The 14,056-nt window shown below is 39.3% G+C and overlaps 1 protein-coding gene across 2 annotated transcripts in view; it reads left to right on the forward strand.

Moving 5' to 3' along the window:
* Positions 1–14,056, forward strand: part of dnah5 (dynein, axonemal, heavy chain 5) — a 192,315-nt gene that overhangs the window by 57,596 nt on the left and 120,663 nt on the right. For both annotated transcript variants that reach the window (XM_067449223.1, XM_067449224.1), the window contains 12 exons: positions 1,908–2,143; positions 2,457–2,675; positions 2,886–2,948; positions 5,373–5,611; positions 6,043–6,283; positions 6,380–6,579; positions 6,821–6,974; positions 7,462–7,625; positions 7,890–8,046; positions 9,018–9,230; positions 9,342–9,566; positions 12,078–12,250. In XM_067449223.1, coding sequence (XP_067305324.1) covers positions 1,908–2,143; positions 2,457–2,675; positions 2,886–2,948; positions 5,373–5,611; positions 6,043–6,283; positions 6,380–6,579; positions 6,821–6,974; positions 7,462–7,625; positions 7,890–8,046; positions 9,018–9,230; positions 9,342–9,566; positions 12,078–12,250 — 2,284 coding nt within the window. The remainder of the gene's footprint in view (positions 1–1,907; positions 2,144–2,456; positions 2,676–2,885; positions 2,949–5,372; positions 5,612–6,042; positions 6,284–6,379; positions 6,580–6,820; positions 6,975–7,461; positions 7,626–7,889; positions 8,047–9,017; positions 9,231–9,341; positions 9,567–12,077; positions 12,251–14,056) is intronic.

Genomic DNA, 14,056 nt, shown 5'->3' on the forward strand with positions numbered 1-14,056 from the left:
GTCTCTCCAACAATTTCTTCCGCCATAATCTTTTTTTCTTTTTCTCCACAAATCAGCGCACATACAGTTTGAAGCAAACGTTGTGCAGTTTATCATTTTAAATAACAATTCAAAGTCTTGCGCGAGAACTCCGGTCTGACGTGTGATCTCGCGTTGTTTACTCGGCACATCGCACGTGTAGTTGGGAAATGTAGTTTGCGCACCGGAGCGAGAGTGAGTTGTCGGCGATTCTTCCTCTTGTTCAGTCATGCAGTGTGAACTCCTCTGTCCTCAAACCATCGTGCAGTGTGAACACAGCAGTGACTGAATGATACCCCAGATAGTCATACAGTGTGACTAGAGCAGTGATCCGACGAATCACTGTTTGAAAATCGTGCAGTCTGAACTAGGCTTAAGTAAGTCTTTCCTAGTTTGAGGTGAGGTGACTGAGGGTGAGTGCTTGGATTATATGGGGATCTGTGATGAGGTGACGAGATGCAGGTGTGACTGATTAGTACTCAGGTGACTGTGAATGCTGAGTGCAGGAAGTGAGAGAGTCTGGCAGATCTGTGGCAGTATGCACGGTATACTGCAGTGGAACCTCAGCACTCCTCCCATCCATCTCTCGCTCATAGCAGACTAACGGTTGGAGGGGAGTGGTTACGTATTTTATGCTGCCTTCACGTGCTATCAGAATTATCGTAAATACGAGTTTTCGAGGTAAAAATTGCATATGAACGCCCTCTGATGTAGTGTTTACCACTGGGAAGTTCGGAAATAATTTTGATACCAAAGTTCCCGAGATGGGTGTGGCATAACCGTTAAAATGGCAGATGGGAGATGAATTTCTGCTGTGGCAGGTGTTTTATTTTTTTTAATTTTTTTATTTTTTTACAACAATTTAATTGTCTTGTCTTGTCATTAAAGTAGTACATATTTACATAAATTAATAATCATTTGAAGCATATTGTGTATTTTAATCACATCGAAAATCACATCTAGTTGACCATCATTCCAGAATAGTGAGCAAGCTGACTATCTAGATAGTGTGGTAAAAGTAGCTATAAAATAGGATCATGTATAGCTGATAACTATTGCCATTTTAGTCTTTAAGCAGCCTTTATTGTCTACATTATGCCTTTATTGTGAATGTGATTATAAACAATATGCTTTCGTGTTGGGCTGCTATGTTTGCCAGTGATTCAATGAATTTCTGGGACCGGGAAATGACTGAAATGGTTATAGTGTTAAAATAACATTTTCCAAAGATGCACAAAAGTATGAACCTGGTGTCCTCCATTCTTTCAGAAAACAAAGCACCTGAACACAACAAGCTCGTAATCACAACCTCTGAAGTGGGAAGTAGGAAACTTCCGATAGCACTTGAAGGCAGCATTAAAACGCAAGCCGTCAAACTAACATCAGCTAAGAAGGAACGCCGTTTCCAGACCAGAAGTTACTTTTCAGATTTTGATTAAAGATTACCACAGCAAACTATTTTTTTTTTCTCTGTGTATTAACTTGCACGGATTAATTGTTCACCCTAAGACCTGTAATATGTGCTAACAAAGTATATAAGATCAATTTTGATTTCATGAGGACTTTAATAGTGAGAATTGGACCCTGATCTAAAGTGTGACTATTAATATTCCAGGCCTTTATTATGCATAGTAACTGGCTGGATGGATGGATGAGGACTTTAATAGTGAGAATTGGACCCTGAACTAAAGTGTGACCATTAATATTCCATGCCTTTATTATACATAGCAGTGTGAATGCTAGCAAGTTATAGCTTTTAGATGAAAAAAAAAAAAAACTTCATTATTATTATTATTATTATTATTATTATTATTATTATTATTATTATTATTATTATCAAACTACAAAAGGCTCCTTTATTCTTTGTGTTTTGCTGAACTTACCTACAGCGGATCTGAAGTTCGCCCTTACAGCTGAGACAAAGACCTGGATGGTGGATTTTGGTCACCATTGCAACAAAAAGTATTACATGGAGATGGAACGGATCTTCACCTTTATAGATGAGGCGAGCAAGAAACTCAACAGGCCAATTAAAGATTTGGATGATATCCGTATCGCCATGGCAACACTCAAAGAGATCAGAGAACACCAGATCTCCATAGACTTTCAAGTTGGCCCAGTTGAGGTACATACAAATAAACAGAAATATAACACATAATGAAATTTTGAAGAATCTTTAGACAGCTCTTTTTCATGTAACTATAATTCTTGGTGAGCACAGCTGAAATCCTAAAGAAAATTCCTCACGATTTGATTACAGAAGAGCTTGTATACCTGTATACTGTATGTATAACATAAATGTTGAACAAACTTTATGGTTTGTGTAGGGTTTGAGATGCATGAAGATCTTCAAAAATACAGAACGTAAAACAGTTATGTATTATCCTATGATACAATACTGTAGATTTTATGTCTATTTCCTTGGTTATGGCCTGCAGGAGTCGTACGCCATGCTACATAAGTATGGATTATTGATTGCCAAAGAGGAAGCTGAGAAAGTGGACACACTTCGGTACACCTGGGAGAAACTGCTTTCACGTAGCACAGAGGTGCAAAACGAGCTGGTGTCTCTCCAACCAAACTTCAGAGGAGAACTCATCAAAAATGTTGAGACCTTTGTGGAAGACTGCCAGCACTTCTACCATGACTATGATAGGGTGAGTCTTGAGGGGCAGGTAAAATATATCCATCCACTGTGGGTAGTCTTTAACATATATGCCAGAAATCATGCCACACTATAATCAGTGATGAGTGATTCTCTGAAGTAGCTGATGGTTCCACTGAACAGGACTAACACAGAGGTTGTTATTCTTAAATTAACAATATGTGCATACAATTCACTGTTTTTTTGCTTGTCACATTTTCAGGATGGTCCCATGGTGGTTGGATTGGCTCCCCAGGATGCCAGTGATAGGCTTATTATGTTTCAGGTGCAGTACCCTGTAAATTACAATTCCTATTTGTATAAACATGACTTAAATTTCATTGAATGAATATAACTACATTACACAGGATACTTGATTTTGTTTGGCTAATTGGTCAATAATAAGAAGAAAAGGAGTTTGCATGTTTTCCCATTTAAATAGTTTGGTACAAAGTACCTGTCACGGCACAGGTTACCATGTAGTAACATAGTTGTTTAACACAGATTGAATGAATGAATGACTGAGAACTTCCAGTAGTCTAAATAAACATACAAAGAGACAGCATACTCATGCCAATTAAATTTTAAAGGGTTAGTTCACCCAAAAATGTAATGTATGTTGTTAATGACTCACCCTAATGTCGTTCCATACCCGTAAGACCTCCATTCATCTGCGGAACACAGTTTAATATATTTTATATTTAGTCCGAGAGATTCTGTCTCTCCATTGAAAACGTATGCACAGTATATTGTCCCTTTCCAGAAAGGTAATAAAAACATCATCAAAGTAGTACAGTAGATGTGACATCCGTGATATAGTTAGAATATATTGAAGCATCGAAAATACATTTTGGTCGCCAAAATAACAAAAACTTCAACTTTATTCAGCATTGTCTTCTCTTCAGGGTTTGTTTTCAATCCTCAAACAAAGATTCAAAGGGTTATGAATCAGCATATTGATTAATGATTAGGATCAAATTCGGATTTGGCAGTCAAACTTCCAAACTGCTGAAATAATGTGACATTGATGATCCAGATTCTGAATCGATATGCTGATTCATACACGTAACAAACACGGAAGAGAAGACAATTTTCAATTTTCGATACCTTTTTAATGGAGAGGCAGAATCTCTCTGACTAAATATAAAATATCTTAAACTGTGTTCCGAAGGTCTTATGGGTGTGGAACAACATTAGGCTGAGTCATTAAGGATATCAATTTCATTTTTGGGTGAACTAACCCTTTAACACAAGACAATGAACAGAAGAGGAGAGAACTGAAAGCTTAGGCTTAGTCCACACATACACAGGAATTTTTATAACCAGAGATTTTCCTCTATTTTAAAAAACAATCACGTCCACACAAGCACGGCTTAAAAAAAACGTCCAAATGAAACCGCAAAAACACGCTATGATTGGCTGCCTGATTTCCACATGGGTCCCATCCACGGCACCGATGCACAGAGGGATGCCATAGGCTCTGTGAAAGTGACAGGTAACCGTATATACACAGCGGCAGGGCCCAAGTGGACTGTAATAGCTTCACACTTGCCTGACTATTTTGTATTATTGCATTCTGGCGCCTCCGTTCTGCAATACAATCAGATGACTGCACATGTGTCTGTAGGCTATACGTGTGATAAGTGCTGTTAGCAGAGTTATTAAAAGCTATGTTTGCCGCATAGACTCAACTCAAGTAGTCAAAAGAGATCACAGCGCACAATCTGACGTCAAACAAATGAGAGAAAGGTGCACGTTCGACTTTACAAGCCGAAATCCCTGGTTTCACCATCTACATGACAACGATGTAACCAGAGTTTCTAAAAATCTTCACCCTGGCTGGAGTTTTCAAAAAAGTCAGGTTTCAGTAATCAGATACAGCGTTTGCATGTGGACAAACAGCCAAACCACTTATAGAGAGCTGTGTTTTAAAAAATACCCGCGTTCATGTGAACAGAGCCTTAAATACACTAAGGATGCTAATCAAAGGAACAGAGAACAGGTGTGCAACTAATTGAAAGCCATGACAACAAATTAATGAATGACTAGGGGCAATTTTTTGCATACAGACTTGAGGAAGGGCCCTTCATGAAAGGATTGCGATTGCTCACTTTCATTTGTAACATTCTACAAATTGCATCCCCTTCCTGAGGTGATCTTCAAGGGTACAAAATGGCCCTATCCCACCCTGGGTACAAAATGGCACCCTAAAAACTCACATTCTTTCTATGTGAGTCCGCTTTTGTGACATAACAGCAATTTGACTGTCGGGAAGAAGTCTGGCAGAGTTTCGCGTATCGACCACAAAGCTTGTGAACAGCCTTCTGAATCCTAAAATGACAAATGGGACACCGTACATTCTAATGGACTTAACAGACATGAGCACACGGCAGCCATTGTAAGTCCACAAAACTGAAAGTGCATATAAAGTGTGCCGTTTGGAGGGTCAGTACCATTTGGAATTCACCCTAGAACTCAATTCAAATTATCTGAAAACTAAACAGGACCATGTCTGTGTTTGTAAAAACATACTGTTTTTCTACATAACTGAGCTAGTTTAATGTCTACTGTACCACTCCATATTCTCTTTGTTCTTACATAGTAAACATACTTGATGTTGCTTACAACATATATTTTATGTAATTTATGTATACATATAAATGAATCTTTGATCTGGTTATTTATTTTTAAATGATCTGCCGTTTCACAGAATCGCTTTGACAACCTCTTCCGCAAGTACATCACATACACAGGTGGGGAGGAGCTATTTGGCCTATCTGTTACTCAGCATCCTCAGCTGCTTGAGATCAGGAGACAGTTGACACTTCTCCAAAAGCTCTATGGACTCTACAACAGTGTCATTGACACAGTCAATGGCTACTATGACATCTCATGGGCCGAGATTCACATTGACAGAATCAACAATGAACTTCTTGAGTTTCAGACGAGGTGAGAAGGGTACAGAAGTCAAACTAAATTTCTGAAGTCCCTCTCTTTGGCAGCCATGTAATAAGTTACATTGAAAAGCATGAAGGCACCAGGGGATTTCAATTGTGCTGGTCTGTTCTGGTAATCGCAGAAGCTTTTCAGAGAATAGATTAATTCTCCATGCCTGTCAAGGACTGAAATTAAAGTCAGCTGTGTTGGAGCAAGTACCAGTGTAGTGCAATAATCATTTGAGAATAAGAGGATGAAAGGAGAGTTTTCTGTCAGATACAATTTAAAGCATACTTGAGTTCAATACAATAGGTCTGAACATCTTTACTATGCAGTCACTCAAATGTTAATTTACAGTAATAGTGGACACAAATGTACAAAGCTAATACAAAAAAATATATCTTTAAATGTCAACTTTAAATCTCACACTTTTTGTTTTGTAGGTGCCGTAAGCTGCCGCGGGCCCTTAAAGAGTGGCAGGCATTTCTTGACCTGAAAAAAACTGTTGACGAATTTAGTGAGTGCTGCCCCCTGCTGGATCTAATGACTAACAAAGCAATGATGACACGCCACTGGAAGAGGATTACTGAGGTTACAGGTCACACCTTTGAGGTCGAAACTGATAACTTCAAGCTTCGCAACATCATGGAAGCCCCTCTGCTGAAGTACAAAGAAGAAATCGAGGTCAGAATTCGTTTTTAATTCCATAGACATAGATAGATTCCAATTTTTCAAAGAATGTGTAAAGAATCCCATTATAATAACAAACCATTTGAGCAGGATATCTGCATCAGTGCTGTGAAGGAGCGTGACATCGAGCAGAAACTGAAGCAAGTAATTGCGGAATGGGACAACAAGACCTTTACCTTTGCCCACTTTAAAACCAGAGGCGAGCTCCTTCTGAGAGGAGACAGTACATCTGAGATCATTACTAACATGGAGGATAGCCTGATGGTGCTTGGTTCTCTTATGAGCAACAGGTGAGCCATTAGATCAACATTTAATTTCTCTGGAAAATTCTACTATTCTTGCAGATACAGTTTATTTCTAGTATGCCTATAAAGATAGTGTTATTTATTTAATTCTGTGAAAATCAAATGTATATGTTGTAAGTTGAAGATGAAGCATAGGCAAATCAAATGGAATGAATTAGGACAGTTAGTTAGCATATTATTATTATGACCGGTCATGCACGTGACCTTGTGTCTTATATCTCTGTAGATACAACACACCGTTCAAAACCCAGATCCAGAAGTGGGTTCAGAACCTCTCCAACACAACCGATATTATTGAGAACTGGATGACTGTACAAAACCTCTGGATTTACCTTGAGGCTGTTTTTGTTGGTGGAGACATAGCCAAACAGCTGCCAAAGGTAATATAAGTAATTCAGTCTCACTCCCGCACATTGAAGTGCAGAATCAATGGGTCAAAGAAGGGAACAGGACATGCTCATGACACATTTTAATTTTGATCTTACACTAGCATCATAGCTCAGTGTATTGAAACATTTTCTAATTACCCAATATACAGTTCACGAGTTTGTGTGCCCAAATAATCTTAGTGAAAGTGGTAAACAGATTTGGCTTGCTGTCTGCTATAGAGGGGCTCGGAGAGGATATTCTACCCGAGCTCCGATTGAATATTGCATTTTGAAACTTCCACATCATTGCATTCTGTTTTTATTCACAATTTGTACACTGTCACAACTTTTTTTGGAATCGGGTTTGTAAATACCATAGATGCCGCAGATGTTTTGTTTTGTGCAATTCCAGATACCACAGATGTTTCTTGACAGTTTCCCTGGTGTTAAATATTTAATGTTAAATTTGAAGAAATTCAAGTGAAACCTTCTCTTTTAGGAGGCAAAGCGCTTCTCCAACATCGATAAATCCTGGGTGAAAATCATGACTCGAGCTCATGAGATGCCCAATGTAGTCCAGTCGTGTGTGGGAGATGAGACTATGGGTCAGTTGCTGCCTCACCTGCTGGAACAGCTAGAGATGTGTCAAAAATCACTCACAGGGTAAAACAACGCATCTGTTAGACATCTGTCAAGTCAAGATTCAGCAGTTTTATAGTTAGTTATAGCAAGATGTACCTTTTGCAGTTATCACAGGTGACACAACCACTGTAGGTTGAGTTGAAAAACCCCCAAAAAGGGTGGTAAACAAGTTTTGCCTTTTCCATTTTGAAATCGTATTTTTAAGTCGCTTATTTTTGTCAGTTTAAAGTGCCGTTGTTGTTGTAATAGTGTAGCTTATTTTTTAAATTTGTTTCTGCTTTACAGGTATCTGGAGAAAAAGCGCTTGCTGTTTCCACGTTTCTTCTTTGTATCGGATCCTGCACTGCTGGAGATTTTGGGTCAAGCATCTGACTCACACACCATCCAGGCCCACCTGCTCAACATATTCGACAATATCAAATATGTCCACTTCCATGAAAAGGTGTTTGCTGCTTTAACCTATAAGGCCTACTTTCATTAACAAATTTAGGCCTCTAAATTATCAACATGATCAAAACTTTGCTGTTTGACAAAATCTACTGCATGCCTTATGTTGTCTTATTGATAGTTTATTGCTACTTTTTTAGCCAGTGAAAGGTCTTTAAATATAATTCTAAAAACCTCCCTCTAAATGTCTGCTTTTGCTGTAAAATCTATACACATTTTTATAAAGTAAATAAAAATAACTTTTGTATTGTTAGTAATATTCAAGATAAACCCTTTAACTTAGGCTTACTTGATTATCCATGCATAATTTTTCGAGAAACATCCTCTTAAAATATGTGTATCAAAAACAGTATAATCCATCAGGCTTTTTTGTTGTTGTTGTTGAGAACAGTTTATTTTCACATCTCTCAATCATCATTGTATTGCATTGCATTATACTGTATGTTGTGTCCCCCTCAATAAAAAACTACAGAACTTTGTTCATAAAACTATATAATATCATAAAATATCAACTTAGATATACCTTAGGTATAACAACAGATATAGGGTGACAACTGATTTTTATATACATGTTATGTCTGCTATACTAATATCTCATTGATTTATATTTACAAGCTATTAGAATTTCACCTTACTTTATGGCCATATAAATATTAGTAACTTCATCAAATTGCATATGTTTGGGCATTTTTTTTTTTTTTTTTTTTACAGGTGTCTGAATAAATTTCAGGTTTTTGTTTCCCCTCCTTGAGTATGAGCTCTACATTCTCCTTTATCATACTATATGAGCCATAATGTGATTCATAAAAAGCAATCTGCATATAAAAACACACATATAATTCAATAAACTGTTCTATTCTGTAAAGTCATAACACTTTTATTTTCTATAACTAATTCAATGTTTTAGGATCATTATTTGTTAAACAGTTGCTTTTCACAAATAACCAACACTGGATTTTCTTTTAGATGTATGATAAGATTCTAGCGATATCATCACGAGAAGGCGAGACAGTTGAGCTGGACAGGCCTGTCATAGCAGAGGGCAATGTGGAGGTCTGGCTTAATGCACTACTAAAAGAATCCCAGAGGTCTTTGCACCTTATCATCCGTCAGGCTGCACTTGCCATTCAAGACTCTGGTTTTGAGTTGATTGAATTTTTGGACTCCTTTCCTGCACAGGTATTCAACGTAATGAAAGCAATGCAATTTGTAAAGTAAAGTAAAAAAAGAAAAAAAGAAATTTGGTATAGGTATAGTATATTAACTACACTACTGGTTTCTGTGGTTTAGGTTGGTTTACTGGGAATCCAGATGATCTGGACGAAGGATTCTGAGGATGCTTTGAGCAATGCCAGATATGACCGCAAGATCATGGCTAAAACCAACCAGTTTTTTCTTGAGCTCCTCAACAATTTAATTGACATGACCACAAAGGACCTCGGAGCTGTTGAACGGACAAAGTATGAAACGTTAATCACCATTCATGTACACCAGAGGGACATCTTTGATGATTTGGTGAGTGCCAGAATATATTTATCCAGTTTATATAATATACAGTATGCTATATGGTATATGTATATGTGCTATATGGTTGCTCAGTAAAATTGTAAGATCCTGCCTCATTGTTATTCTAATAAAGTCTCAGCATTGTTAATAGTTGCTCAATTGAGGTCCGTATTTTAGGATTTTAAAACATTATTATGCTTATTTTTTTAAACTCTACAATAGGCTAAGGCAGTTTTAGCTAATGCAGGCACCGGAATTTAATATGGTTTGTTTCTCAATGTTTTAAACACAAAATCATTTTTCTCATAATTTGGATATGTCAACCCTGCAAGGTTGGATGCCTTGATATGAATGAATGCTAAATTACTGAGTATGTCACAACCCTCAGATAGTTTAAAGCATTTGCGTACATCCCTTTGGTTACATTCAGACTGCAGCCAAATTTGGCCCAAAATGTGGACCACTTTCTAAATCCGATACTGGGTGGATGTTTTGCAATGCGACTGCAGTCTGAACAGTCATACCGAAATTCATGCCACTTTTACATCACTCTAGTCTAGATCAACATTCGTCACCATTATGGTGTACATTGTAGATCCTCAGACCTCAGTCATATGATGAAAAGGCGACATGCCTCAGACATAATGGCATCAGACGAAATGGACTCAGACATAAAGGCATTAGATGAAACAGCCTCAGACTAAAAGGCATCAGACGAAATCGGTTCAGACCAAAAACCATCAGACATAAAGACATCAGACAAAACAAAGGCATCAGACGAAACGGACTCAGACTAAAAAGCATCAGAAATAAAGAAGGCATCAGACATAAAGGCATCGAGACAAAACAGACACAATTCTGCGCTCAAAGGAGTCGTTTCAAAGATTTAACGTAACTTAAATTATCAAGATAGATGTGAATGATAGTCAGTGAGGGACAGTGATGTGTCAGAGCTCAAAAGTATTACAGTGACAGCTCTATATACAAGCAAAACAAGAGGGCTCTTATCATAACGTCTCTCTTTTCACATCGTCTTTTTTTTGTTTTTTCCTATTGCCCTCACATAAATTCACTGGCTTCCGCAGCAGATCACACTATAAATAACCACGTAATCACTTACTTTAATGTCCACTGTGTTTACTTCCATATGACAGCAACTTTTTTATCGTTCTTTTGGACATGCGGGTCAGTTTAGGGCCATGATCTGTTCCAACATGTCCTCCAACCAATACACCTATATAGGTCTTTTGTCACTTCCTTGAAATACAATTCATAGGAGCATTTTCTAAAGTTGCGCCCCTATCGACAATATTTTAATTAATGAAATACAACACAGGAGCGTTTTCTAAAGTTGTGACTCTTGTACCTATTGACAGCAGGACACTTTAATTTTAAGGCATTTTTCCCTTTTATCTGCATAATATTTCAGGTTTTGCTTAGCTCAGTTGGCAAAGCATTGCACTATACAACAAAAACATGTGATCGTGAGTTCGATCCCAGGGAACACATGCTCATAATGTGTGTATGCACTATAAATCACTGGGTAGGTTTAGGGAAGGGGTAATCTGGAAATCTAGACGCACCCTAGCGGCAGCAAATTTAATCTGCCCGCGAGTGTCGTCTAGCAACTCTCAATACCTTGAGAACTCTCAATAACTCTTGCCGGGCCAATCACACCGTGTATAGAGTCGGTGGGCGGGGCCATAATGACGATGGCCGAGTTGCGTTTGCGTGCTTCTAGTAAACACAGAAACTGGCGAACAGCGGTCTTTCGAATCAGCTTTGATCACGACTCTGGAAGACTTGGAGTTAAGCTTTTCTCTGAGAAAAGAACAAAGAACGCACTGAACTCATTCTTAAAAAGGGAAGATGTGTTCGGAGTTTTGCCGACCGGATACGGCGAATGTTTAATCTGTCAACAAGCTCTGCTTCACCTTCGTTGCTCTGGTTGGTTGTAGCGCTATCCTATCGCGTGCAGAGGTAGTTTGAAAGACAACCGTTTATCCTGCCCCTCGGATTGAGCTGTCAATAGTGAGTTTCCAGACCAAACATCTTGATGTGGGTCTGGTTTGTCAGGCTAAGGATGGGGTGGGTGTAGTTGTAAATTAAAAGAAATATTTTTGCTAAATGGAAATATGAAAAATGGTGGTACAAAGTCCACACATTGCATTAAAATGAACACGCATTTTGACACATTTCATGACGTGTGACATAACATTATTTTTACGCCAGCTAGAGGGCGCATGACTTTCAAAACGTAAATATAGGTCGTAATAAGGTACTTGAAAAACGACCTATACAGTAGAGTCTTTTTTTTTTTTTGGAGGACAGTGTGATCTGGTTTTTGATCCTGGTTTGCACTGGAATCTGATATTGGCCATCTGATATTTTGAACAACTATACAAATAAATCAGATTTGAGCAATAAATCGGAATGCAAATGTGTAAATGTAGTCTTTGAGACAACTTCAAAAGACAACCACCCAGCAAAAAACTAATCTATTCTGTTCTTCTCACACAGTGTCGTTTGCACATCAAAAGCCCCACAGACTTTGAATGGCTGAAACAATGCCGCTTTTACTTCAATGAGGACTCTGAAAAGATGATGATCAACATCACTGATGTGGCTTTCGTGTATCAGAATGAGTTTCTAGGCTGCACCGACAGGCTGGTCATAACTCCACTCACTGACAGGTGCTGCTAGCAAGCTAATTACAAGCTTGTTTAGCTTATTTTCTTACTGAGTGTAATGTATGTATAATTACAAAGCAGATGTGATTTCTCATAGATCATTCAATTATACATTCTTACAGTAATGGCAGTAAGATAAAAAAAACAAAAAAAACCAAAAAAAAAACCTGTGCATTTAATCAAAGATGCATCCAGAGTTCCCTATCATAGGAACTCGAGCTGCGTCACCGCTTTGGGAATGCCTCTGCGTGATTGCGTCGTGAAGCACGTATGTCATCAGTCCAATAGTAAGACAGAACGTCATAGGCGTGCTGTGATCCCGCTGGGCGCTCTTTGAGGAGGGCGTACCTGCTCGCGTTCCCCGCGGCACGGGTTCCACTGCTGCTGAGGCACAGCAGCAGCTCAGATCGTGGGGTTCGCATATGGATCTGAAGGAGGGGTGTGAGACGGGCCAGCCCTTTCTCAGCCTTCACCTGTCAGATCCAGTGCCACTTCTCTAGGTTGGGAGCCCGCACTGCGGTTTCTCCCGCCCGGGGAGCAGCCGCGATGCTACAGCTGTCTTCCTCCGAGGAGGTGGATGTCTGCAGCGTCGATGCAGGGTTGAGGACTCGATCCCCTGCCAATGAGGAGCATCATGAGCGAGTCTGTGTAAAAAAAAAAAAAGCAGGCTTGACGAGCGCGTTCTCCCCGTGCGCTCTGCTCAGCCTCAGACTTCGGTCTATAGTAACACAAGCATCGGTGTACATGTGATACTGTTTGGGCAGTCAGTTCCTGAGGGTGCTGGCTGTGTTCATTGTGAAATATCTTGACGCGTATAGAGAAATTGCGTACGGTTTTCGGGGATTTCATCCTCGCGTCTGTGGTCTGTCATCTCGAGGGATGAAAGCCAAATATATTGTAGACGGATGGTATCTCGGGTTTGCTGAGGCAGCGTGTAGATGACGATTCCGTATGAATAAAACAGTATCGTCTAGTGATTATGGCTGATTTAATTCTGAGGAATTAAAATTAATATTATCTGACTTTGAGGAGTTAGATATGTTCTTTCAGTCTATCATTCGGAACATGTTCATTGATAAGTGTTTATGGCTTTAATTCTGAGGAATGAAAGGGTTTATCTGACTTTGAGAAGCTAGATATTATCAGCCTATCTTCCATATGGTAAAGATGGTCGTTCGATGCCACAGGTTTTAAAAAGAAAAGGGAATTAAAACACTATGGCAAAGACCTGGTCGTACAGAGAGGCATTTTCTTGTTACGAGCTCCTTGCATATGGCGCAACAAAAACAGCGTCGCCATTCCTGGTTTGTCTGGTTTGTCACGATAGATCACAAAGATGCATATTTTCATATCTCCATCCTTCCACAGCACAGGAAATAGCTGTGGTTCGCTTCGGGTACCAATATTGGGTGCTTCCCTTTGGTCTAGCACTTCACCCCGCACGTTCACCAGAGTGTGGACACGCATTAAATCGACGACTGGCTGATTCTGGCACAGTCAGCTCGTCTCACGGTTCAACATCGAGATGTTGTTCTCGCACACACGAGGGAGTTGGGCTGAGGCTCAACTCCAAGAAGAGCGTTCTTTCCCTAATGCAGAGAATAACGTATCTAGGCATGAGTTGGGATTCGGTCTGTATGCAGGCCCGGTTTTCAGAGCTTCGCATAGGGTCGACCGGCTCGGCCTTAAGAGGGGTGAAACTAGACCAGTCGCTCACTGTGAAACAGTTTCAGAGTATGTTGGGTCTCATGACAGCAGCGTCCAATATCATTCCGTGCAGCCTGTTGTACATGAGACCGCTACAATGGT

This window comes from Pseudorasbora parva, chromosome 7 (assembly GCF_024679245.1).
Source record: "Pseudorasbora parva isolate DD20220531a chromosome 7, ASM2467924v1, whole genome shotgun sequence".
Lineage (NCBI taxonomy): Eukaryota > Metazoa > Chordata > Actinopteri > Cypriniformes > Gobionidae > Pseudorasbora > Pseudorasbora parva.